General features: G+C 38.7%; 1 protein-coding gene across 2 annotated transcripts in view; it reads right to left on the reverse strand.

Moving 5' to 3' along the window:
- Positions 1-10,472, reverse strand: part of NDUFAF6 (NADH:ubiquinone oxidoreductase complex assembly factor 6) — a 21,183-nt gene extending 10,711 nt beyond the window's left edge. For both annotated transcript variants that reach the window (XR_001513132.1, XM_006753191.2), the window contains exons 1-3: positions 10,383-10,472; positions 8,963-9,085; positions 4,401-4,457 (exon numbers count right to left, since the gene is read on the reverse strand). Coding sequence is in view for 1 of the 2 variants with exons in the window: in XM_006753191.2 (XP_006753254.1) it covers positions 4,401-4,457; positions 8,963-9,085; positions 10,383-10,403 (201 nt within the window). In the remaining variant the exon portion in view is untranslated. The remainder of the gene's footprint in view (positions 1-4,400; positions 4,458-8,962; positions 9,086-10,382) is intronic.
- Positions 10,473-11,493: the final 1,021 nt, after the last annotated feature.

The raw sequence follows: 11,493 nt of genomic DNA on the forward strand, positions 1-11,493 counted from the left end.
ATGCACAAATCACCATGAACATAGGTTGGCTTAATTTTTAATTCCTTCGAAAGCCCAAGTTATCATGAAAAACTGACTTTACTGAGCTCTTACTTCAGCACTAGACATTATCTTTTTAATCTTAGCATCCCCCCAAAGATAACAAAATAATACTTTTCCCATTTTGCAGATGAAGAAACTGAGTCATGGACACATTAAGTAATATTCCTAAGGTCACATTCTATATAATAAAACCCTAATACGCAAATCAACAACATGGTGGAATGACCGGTCGCTCTGATGCACACTGACCAGCAGGGGGCAGATGCTCAACACAGGAGCTGCCCCCTGGTGGTCAGCACACTCCCACAAGGGGAGCACCACTCAGCCAGTGGCCAGGCTCACTGTTCCTTAGTGTTGCCGCGGAGGCGAGAGAGGCTCCTGCCTCTGCCACTGCGCTCGCCAGCCATGAGCACGGAGCGGGCCTAAGCTGGCAGGTGGACATCCCCCGAGGGGTCCCGGACTGTGAGAGGGTGCAGGCCAGGCTGAGGAACCCTCCCCAGTGCACGGGCCTCTAGTAGCTAATAAATGGTGGAGATGGGATTCAAACCACACATTTTGACTGTCTAGCCCATGCTCTCAATAAGGAAAAGGTGCCTAGGAAAAGAAAGGACTTCCCATTTATTTGCTGCTATAGTCTTTACAATGATATGAGCAGTTATATGCACAGGATAAAATAACATTGGACCACTGTCAATTGAGTTGGAGTAACCATTTCATCTCTTCTGCATGCATAGTTTAGACAAATGTAAAAAAAAAAAAAAAAAGAAAGAAAAAGAAAGGAGACTCTTCACCCAGTCTCTCCACCCCCAAAATAAATCTTCTATAATAATAAGAGTGTAATATGTTAATTAGACCGAACAACCTTCTGGACGACCACACTATGACATCCACTGGTGCCAGGCCAGCCAAGGCAGGTGAGATGCAATTGGTCAGGGGCTCGGCCATCACCCCATGATCACCCCATAGAGGGAGGCCCAGGCCACTGACCATCGGGCTGTGGTGGGTGGGTGGGGCCTCCCTCTGTGAAGGAAGCCCGGGTCTCGGGTACCAGAGGGACCCGGTGCCAGCAGCTGGGGGAAGGAAGGCCTACTCTTGCACAAATTTTGTGCACTGGGCCTTTAGTGGTCAATAAAGTAACAGGATTTATGAACTGAGCACAACTCTATTCAAGAAACAAAAAAATGTAAATCCTAGTAAAAGCTAGCCACTTTTATAATAATACATTAACAAAGACTCTGTTTTCAAGGTGATACACCCTTCCTCTTCTTTTTAATCAGAAAAAATTGACACCAGCAATGATTCCAGGGGAAAAGAAATATGTCCAAATCTTTTATATTTTAAAAAAATGACATAACTCATGTACCATAAAATTTATCTTTTCAAAATATATTAGGTCAGTGGTTTTTTAGTATATTCACCAAGTTACGCAACTATCACCACTACCTAATTCTGGAATTTGTTTTTTGTTGTGTTTTTTTTTTCTGTAATCCTCACCTGAGGATATTTTCCCACTGATTTTTAGAGAAAGACAGAGAGAGACACATCGACTGGTTGTCCCCTGCACAGGCCCCAACCAGGGCTGGGGATTGAGCCTGCAACCAAGGTACGTGCTCTTGACTAGAATCGAACCTGGGACCCTTCAGTCTGTGGGCCGAGGTTCTATCCACTGAGCCAAACCAGCTACGGTGAATCCCGGAATGTTTTCATCACCAAAAATAAATCCATCTCCAGGAAGCAGTCACTTCCTATTTCCCTTCCCCTCATCTCCTGACATGCCACAAATCTACCTGCTGTTCCCATGGATTTGTCTGTTCTGGACATTTTATAAAAACACAATAATACAATATGTGGCTTTTTGTATCCGGCTTCTTTTAATTAGCAGGTTACTAAGGTTCATACAAGTCTAAGCTTCTATCAGTACTTCATTCTTTTTAATTGAAGAAATTATAAACAATATTCCATTGTATGGATATACCATATTTTGTTTATTCATTCATTGATAGACTATGAGTTGTTCCCGTTTTTGGACTATGCTGCTATAAACATTGTATACAAGTTTTGTGTGGACATATATTTTCATTTCTCTTGGTATATAACCTAGGAGTAAAATGCTGGGTCTATAGTAAGCTCTGTTTAATTTTTGAAAAACTGTTTTTCCAAAGAAGCTATACCATTTTACATTCCATGAGGAATGTACGAAGGATTCCAATTTCTCCACATTCTCACCAATATCTTTTATTATAATCTACATATGAAGCAGTATCTCACTGTGTTTTTTATTTACGTTTCCCTAATGAACACATACTGAACATATCTTCAGGTGCTTATTGGTCATTGGTATATCTTCTTAAAGAATGTTTACTCAGATCCTTTGCCTATTTTTAAATTGGATTATGTCTTTTTTAGTGTTTAGCTCTAAGAATTCTTTACGTATTCTAGATACTAGTTTCTTATCAAATATATAACTGGCAAATACTTTTTCCCATTCTATGAACTGTCTTTTAACTTCCTTAAATTTTTTAATTTTGATAAAGTCCAATTACCAGGTATGTATTTTATTTCTTGTGCTTTTGTTATCATATCTAAGAAATCACTGCCCATCCTAAAGTCACAAAAACTTATGCCTATGTTTTCTCCTAAGAGTTTTACAATTGTCTTACATTTAGGTTTTTGATCCATTTTGAGTAAGTTTTTGTATACGATGTGAGGTAGGAGTCCAAATTCATTCTTTTGCATGTGGCTATCCAGTTTTCCCAACAACATTTGTTGAAACAAATATTTTTCCCACTGAATTATCTTCACACTCTTGTCAAAAATCAACTGACTATAAATATATGGGTTAATTGTTGGACTCTCAATTCTCTTCTACTGATCTGTATGTCTATTCTATATCAATACCACAGTTTGATTCCTGTAACTTTGTAGTTAAGTTTCGAAATCAAGAAATATGAGTCCTCGAACTTTGTTCTCCTTTTTCAACATTGTTTTGGTGATTCTGGGTCCCTTGCATTTGCATAAGAATTTTAGGATCAGCTTGTCAATTTCTGTAAAAAAGGCAGCTGGAATTTTTATAGGCACTGCATTGAATCTATGAGGGGAGATTGAGCACAGTCCTTTACTTTTAAATATTTCTCCCTACAAATGCTAAGTGTTATTATTCCATTAAACAGGAAAGCAATCTCTGCCTTAAGTTTTCCACTTTTCTTAATGTCATAAAACCAGGACATCTGAAAAAATGATTTTCTTAGTGCTACTTAACTCTATAGGGCAACTGAGCAATTTTTCTTAATATTGAAGCCACCATCTCATTTTGGCTAATATTATTACTAGAGGCCTGGTGCACTAATTCGTGCACAGGTGGGGTCCCTCTGGGTGGCCTGTAGGGATCGGGCCGAAGCCCACAATCCAACGCCGCCTGCAGCTCCTACTTGCCGCTCCCACTTATCCCAGTCCCACTGTGCCTGCCACAGGCTTGTGCCCAATCAGTCCCGATAGGGAGAGGCTCACAGCACTCGCCAGCCATGAGCCCTGCATCTGGCGCCCTCCCAAGGAGAGTGGCCTGCAAATTGGGCTGAAACCGGCTCTCCAACACTCCCTGAGGGGTCTCAGATTGCAAGAGGGTGCAGGCCAGGCTAAGGGGCCCTACTAGTGCATGAATGGGCCGGGGAGGGGTAGCGGGAGGGCTCCAGGGCATGTCTGGCCCATCTTGCTTAGTCCCAATCAGCTGGACCCCAGCAGTAAGCTAACCTACCAGTTGGAGCATCTGCCACCTAGTGGTCAGTGCATATCATAGCAACTGGTCGACCAGTTGACTGTCTGCCTCCTGATGGTCAGTGCACGTCATAGCAACTGGTCAACCAGTTGTCTGCCACTTGGTGGTCAGTTCATGTCATAGTGAGCAGTTGAGCATCCTTAGCAGATCATTAGCATATTTTGCTTTGATTGGCTGTTCAGTTGTTTTGCTGTTTGGTCTATTTGCATATTATCCTTTCATTATATAGGATTACTATAGTTTTGGTTATTCATAGATTATATCCACATAAAGTTAAGTAAACTTGCATTTCCATGGCAACAGTGCATTATAAACATCAGGCCAATAAGGACATTGAGCCAACAATGTATCAGAAAGATTGCACAAGTTAGCCCAGGTCATTGAGCAATTTGTGGGAACTATAATAGAACTCGGTTCTAAGAACTTAGCATAGGATTCTATTCACTAGAACCATCAAACTTTCCTTATTTCCTCTACTCTTTGGACAGAGATCCAAGAACTGGGTTGACTACTCAAATTTTGATGAAAAATTAGTTTAAAGATTAAAAAGGAAGAAAAATGTAAGACTTGAGCAATTTCAACTTACTCTTTCATCAATGATTTTCATAAGCCATCTTTTAGTCAGGTTATGTCTTTTGACAGCCTAAAAAAAAGAAGAGTATTATAAATTTTTAGAAAGCACTAGAAATGACTTCTGCAGACCTGAATAAAAATAAACAAACCAAATACAAAACTAGGAAAGGGAACATTTGTAATAACTCACCACCAAATAAACAGCTGTGTTAAAGCAATACCAGGAAAAAAGAAAATGTCCCTAGAAAATATTTCCAAGTAAAGATAATACAGTGGGGCCTTGACTTACAAATGTCCCGACTACCGAGTTTTTTTGAGATACGAGTTGTCTCTTGGCCGATTTTTTGCTTTGAGTTACAAGCTCAAAAAAATTCGGGTTACGAGCCAGCTTCAGATACCCCACCGCTAGTTGGCGCAGCGAACGTCACAGTGATTTGACATACGAGTAATTTGAGCTCCGTCACGGAACGAATTAAACTGTTAAGTCAAGGCCCCACTGTATATCTAAAACTTTTCCAATGGTCTGTACTTTTCATTATACTATTAGTAGTTTAATGATTCCACTTTCAAACAAACACAAGAATTAAATACCCAAGCTTCTGTTATTGATGCATCCTGATGTCTATGCTTGCTTATTACATGCAAACTTCTTTCCATAGGATAAAGATTCTAATGAATAAAAACAACCACTTATCCAAAAGGAAAAGAGTAACTAAAACTCCAAAGGGAATCATCTGCAAGGCACAGTATTACTTTACAAGTAAAAACACTCTAGTAGAAAAGACCACACCTTGTGCCCACAGCTCAGTCTCTAAAAGCATTTCTTCCAAAGAAACAGGGATCCAAAGAAATGAGCAATTTCCAGAGTTGGGCACAGGAGAGTTAATATGATCCCTAGAGTATCTTATTGTTCCAGAAAATAGAAAATGCTCAAAAAAAATTACGGGAGGCAGTTTGAAAGGGCTTCCCACTGTCCAAATCTGGGACTATTTGAACAGCAAAATAATTAAGTTTAGTAATGAACTATAAATACTGGAAAAAAATAGAATTTCATGAGTTTATAACAATAATTAATAGACAAATAAATAAATATAGGAGAGTTAGAGATAAAAAATTGGTTACTACCAACTGGTAAATGTGCTCAGAGTATTAGAATTGGAAAATGAGCATTTTGCAATCATAATAGTAAAGGCTGAATCAGACCAGAACCACCAATGAATGCTATGTTTCAGGGGAAATTAATGAGGAATAGAATATTTGCATTGTCTTATAGTTGCCAGGAGAATTATAATTATATAGTGGGAAAAGCGGGCAACATCCTGACTGGATGATGAACATTAACAATGCCAACAAGGTGCAGATGTACAAAATATGCCTTCAGATATGACACCCGAAGAAGACATCGTCTATGCAGTATTATGGCCAAGAATGCACAACCTGAGAAAACATCAGATGAATCCAAAATGAGTAATGTTCTATTAAAATTGGAGGGGCTATCCTCTTTGAAAAGGTAATGTCATAGAAAAGAAAGGAAGGCTGTGAAAATGTTACAGATTAAAATAGGCTTAAGAGATAAGACAAATATTACCTGACCTTAGACTGAATCCTATACTGGAGGGAAAAAACACTACAGTGGACATTATTGGGTCAACTGACAAAACTGGAATATAAATGGAAAATTAGATCAAAAGTGTTATATCAAAGTTAAATTTACAAGTCGTAACTGTTTTGGTTATATAATAGAATGTCCCTATTCTTAGGAAATACTCACTAAAGCATTTAAGGATAAAGGGCCACGATGTATATAACTTACACTAAAAAATGATTCAGAAAAAAAACAGAGAGAGAGAACAAGCTCATGCACCCAGGTGAGTGAGCAGTACCAACGATTAACAAGTGGGATAAAACGTTTTAAATGTTAACAATAGGTAAATCTGGGTAAAGGCTATAGAGGTGTTCTTATAGTGTTTTTTATTTGGAAACTTTTCTGAAAGTTTGATAAGTTTTAAAAACATTGTTTTCTTGTCAAATCAACACTAAGTAAGATATATTTTCACTATAGTAATAGTAGTAAAACATAAAGTCTTAGGAATATCCCCTACTTCAACTAAGACTCTAAGATGTCATTGACAACTAAATGTCAAGGCTAGCTAGCATGCTCATCAATACACATATGTGACAAGGGTGAAAGTGTGGAGACCAGAGCTCACTTTGCTGGCAGAAACCTAAAAGCAGCTAACAGGGCTGCACAAAGTTGGCTCCCAAGTGCCCTCAGCACTGCTGTTGTTAGATAGCAGGACTCCCACTAGCCCCCCTCCACAAGCCCAGGAACCAGCGGAGTTTCTCAGTCCTTACAGAGTCCTGCTCTTGTTTTATTTGGTACGTGTCTGAGTGGGGCAGGGTATGTCTGATCTTTGTAACCATACCATCAAACACATTCCTGGAACATAAAAGTACTAAATATTTAACCACTGAGAAGTCATACTCCTAATTTCTCAAGGATGAAGTTATACTGGCTGCACTTCCTTGACCACAAAATAGAGTTCTTCTATCTCATTCTGAGGGGAATCCGAGATCAAGGTAAACAACAAATTATTTGCAGGAAGCTGAAAACCAGCTGAATAAAGCATTAAAACTTTGAAAACAGAAGTCGAACAGAATAAAGACCTTGGCTATAAACATAAATTCAAACTACAGAGAAATGGAGAAACCCGTATGAAATGTCTGAGAAATTAGATATTCAACTACTTTGTACTCTAAAAGCACCAATGAAAGAGTGCAGCAGGAACGTGCCCTCAGACAACAGTCACTATTTCTCTACTTATCTCTTAAGGGGCCTGAGACTCTTCGAAGAACCAATGGGAGGTTTTTCTGGACAGTGGTAATATAAGCATATGCTCCTGCACAATGAGGAGGATAAAGAACAGACAAGGAGGGCAAATGCTCTGAACACTACCTGCTGCTTCCAAATATTCGTATTAACCTTCAGCACTGGTCATATAAAAGAGCTGGCCAGACCAGGCTGGTTTGGCTCAGTGGATGAAGCGTCGGCCTGCGGACCGGGGGGGTCCGGGTTCGATTCCGGTCAAGGGCATGTACCTAGGTTGCGGGCACATCCCCAGTGGGAGGTGTGCAGGGGGCAGCTGATCGATGTTTCTCTCTCATTGAAGTTTCTGACTCTCTATCCCTCTCCCTTCCTCTCTGTAAAAAAACCAATAAAATATATTTTAAAAAAAGAGCTGGCCAACATTAATCATTAAAATTTAAGCTGTTATTATAAAATTGGACAAATTGGCACACATTTAAACATTCTGTAATTCAGATATTTCTTCTGTTTAAGAAAAGCCAAAGCAGGATAAATTTGTGTTAAAGGAATTTTGACTCTTCATGATACTTCCTGACTAAGGCCAGAACTTTCAATGCACGTCTTAGTATAAACCTCTACTGCAGTGAGGTTTGTGCATAAAATAATAAACAGCACCAGCCGGTTTGCCTGTAGATTCTGGTCAAGGGCTCATGCCCGAGTTGCTGGCTCGATCCCCAGTAGGGGGTGTGCAGGGGGCAGCCAATCAATGATTCTCTCTCATCATTGATGTTTCTATGTCTCCCTCCCTCTCCCTTCCTCTCTGAAATCAATAAATATGTATTTAAATAATAATAATAATAATAATAATAAACAGAAAGTTTCTGGATTTTAGAGATACTTTTCTCTAAACTGAGTCACCTAGGTTGAAGTTACTGAAGTGGGATGAATAGAGGTCAACAACTAATCTAATACTCACAGCTTCCCATCCACTTTTTCTTCTCAGTCCCTGCTGGAGGGGCCTGGCTTTCCATCCTTACTGGGGCTCTGTGAAGTCAAGCTGGGGCCCAGAAACGGGGTCTGCCTCTGCTGGCGCACAGACCTGAGAAGAGGTGTACCGCTGTCAGGTCTGTGAGTGGCTGCTGGCACAGAAACTCTCTTTCGGCACTCATCATATTACAATGGGGACACAGATCAGCGACAAAAGCACCTAATTCCCTTCCTCTGTTCTTAATTTAGCATATTTCTAAACTGCAAACCTGTGTGTGAATGAGGGTTCCATACAGCTGCTTTAATGTAAAACTATTATATACATCTATCTATACAAATAATACTCTAGCCCTTCGGTTTCCATTCTCTAATACCTAAAATTCATCCACAAATAGGCAATTCTATCAAACCAGAAAGGCAGTTTTATATTTGTGTCTACTCTAGACAATATTGAGAGCACGTCTCCCTTCAGAGGTAGAAAAGAAAATTTACCTGCCATTGCTTCAAATGTGTAGGGTTTAAATTCTGCAACCAAATATGTGGAAAATAACTGATAACAAAAGTGACCAGATCCCTCTTTTTTCCTTTAATAAAGAAATACATCAAAAATCTGTGCAAATTACTCGTGTATAATTTTAAATTCTTCTCTCCAAACTAACATATATCAGAACATTACATGAGCCTAACAATCTTTTTAGGACAGACTGCCCATCACTATTATCCAAACTGTATGCATCAAAAATATGCTCAAATAAAACTCTTACAATTTTTTTTTTTTTTACCTTCCACAGTTCAACGGCCACAGGCTGATGTGGTGGGTTGTCACTGTATATGTCATCCACAGTTTGCTTCCAAAACTGCATTCGCATCAGTCCAATTGTTTTCTCAGAAACTGAATCCTTAATCTATAAATAGGGTTTTAAAACTTTAATAAATGCACTGTTGACAGCCTAAACAATCAGTATTTATGACTGCATAATCACATAATTCAGCCAAAAACTATATGCATTTGTTTTAATTTTTCCTTAAAGTTAAACTGTTGTCATTATGAGTTTTCTAAGTAAAAGCTACAAATTACTTGGTGCTTATTCAAACATATTTTCAAAAATAGAAGAGATTCTAGAAAACAACTGCAAGAAAAAACAAAGAGGAGGAGGAGTTTAGTTTAAAAGAAATTTAAGAACTAGATCAAGCAGTCTTTACATGTAAACCTTATTGAATCCTGATTTGAAGAGAGAAATTGGAAAATCTGAACACCAGATGTTTAATGATATTAAGAAGTTACTATTAAGTTTTTAATGTATGATGATGGCATTATGGTTATTTCTAAGTGAGTTATCTTTTAGAGATACATACTGAAATGTTGACAGATAGAAAAGTTTATCTGAAACGTACTTCAAAATAACCTGGAAGCAGAAGGATCTGTAAAATAGTATGGGTGAGGGGTGAGGTTGACTATAAAGGGAATTTTTTGGTTGCTGGAATTGTTTTCTCGTGACTACGGTGGTGAGTACATGACTATGCATTTTTCAAAACCTACAGAACTGTACACCACAAAAAGTATTACTGTATGGACATTTTAAATAAACTCATTCATTCACTAAGTAATTATTTTACAGTCTCCTTCACTCACTACTAATTAAGAATGGCCTTGTGAGATTCAGGCAAGAAGCACCAATGCATGCTAAATCTAGGGGGTAAATATTTAAAAACTGAGATATAATTGATATGTAACAGCACATTAGTTTCAGGTGATTTGATATATGTATATATTGTGAAGTAATCACCACAATAAGTGTAGTTAACATCCATCAGTACACAGTTATAAACCTTCTTTTTCTTGTGATTAGAACATTTAAGGTCTACTCTTAGTAACTTTCAACATACAATACAGTATTACTAGCTATAGTCATCACGCTGTACATTACATCCCCAGGACTTACTCATTTATAACAAAGCTTGTACCTTCTGACCACCCATTTCACCCATATCCCAGCCCTGTCGCTGGCAACCATCAACCTGGTCTCTGTATCTATGAGTTTGGGGCTTTGTTTTCTTTTGTCTTGCTTTAGATTCCATATATGAGACCATACGGTATTTGACTTTCTTTGTCTGACTTATTTCACTTATATTTCTTTATTGTTCAGCATTAAACACGTTATATCACCATTTTTGCAAATAATTTTAAAGGAATTTTAATACCAGCCTGAGCCAGTTCCACATTGAAGGCTCTCAGTGCAAAAGCAGAGCCTCTGGATTCTGTAGGAAGCAGCAGGGAGCATAAATAGCCTTCATAATCTCGTTTCCTGTAACAGATAGGCAAAAAGAAAAAAAGACATAGTTACTTTTGACTTCCAAACTGTACACAAAAAAATACTAACCAGAATTACCTGAAAATAATGAGGCTTCAATTCAAAAAGGCCTGAAATTTCTTATATTCTATACCTGTTTTTCTACAGTTACTAAAAATGTATCTGCCTACAATCCCAGACCAGTTAAAAATAAGAAATAATTAATCTCCATTAATTTATTTTGCCTTATATAGTATTTATAATTTTAGTGGTTTCAGAATCACTTTGTAAGAATTCAAATGAGCAACCAAAGTAGTTCCAGCAAGTCCTGGTATGAACTCGCAGTTTTTAATACATAGATAAATAAACAGATAAGACATAAAGACAGAAAACAATAGAGGGGTGTGGGGGTGCTCGCTAGTGCACACCCACTAGCACATACTGTACTTGTTTCCTAGCAGTATCTGCTGAGTGCGCCTAGAAGCAATGCTACTCCTCCCACCTTGGCCGCAGTATGAGCAAACACCCGACATCTAGATCTTCGTTTCTAAATACCTTTCTCCACTGAAAAAACAAACAAACAAACAAACAAACGCTAGGAATCTTGGAGGAAAGACTGACTCCGGGACTGGGGCAGGGAAAATGCAAGATAAGCCTGAAACACCTTCTTGAGCAGAAAGAAATGGTCAAAGAATGAAGGGGTTTGTCAAAAGGACAAAGAAATGGACATGATCAAGTTCCCTTAGGCAACATCTGGGACAATTTGAACATTAAGAAATAATGACAGTTAACAGACTATAACAGGACCCATGAGCTTGTATCATAAATGAAAGACTAAATAGCCCTGGCTGGTGCGGCTCAGCGGTTATGAGCATCAGTCTAGTCACAGGAGGATGGTGGGCTCAATTCCAGGTCAAGGGCATGTACTACCTGGGTTGCAGGTTCGATCCCCGGTCCCAGTCAGGGCACGTGCAGGAGGCAACCGATAGATGTGTCTCTCTCTCACATCGATGTTTCTCTCT

This window comes from Myotis davidii, unplaced genomic scaffold, assembly GCF_000327345.1.
Source record: "Myotis davidii unplaced genomic scaffold, ASM32734v1 scaffold390, whole genome shotgun sequence".
In the NCBI taxonomy this organism is placed as follows: Eukaryota; Metazoa; Chordata; class Mammalia; order Chiroptera; family Vespertilionidae; genus Myotis; species Myotis davidii.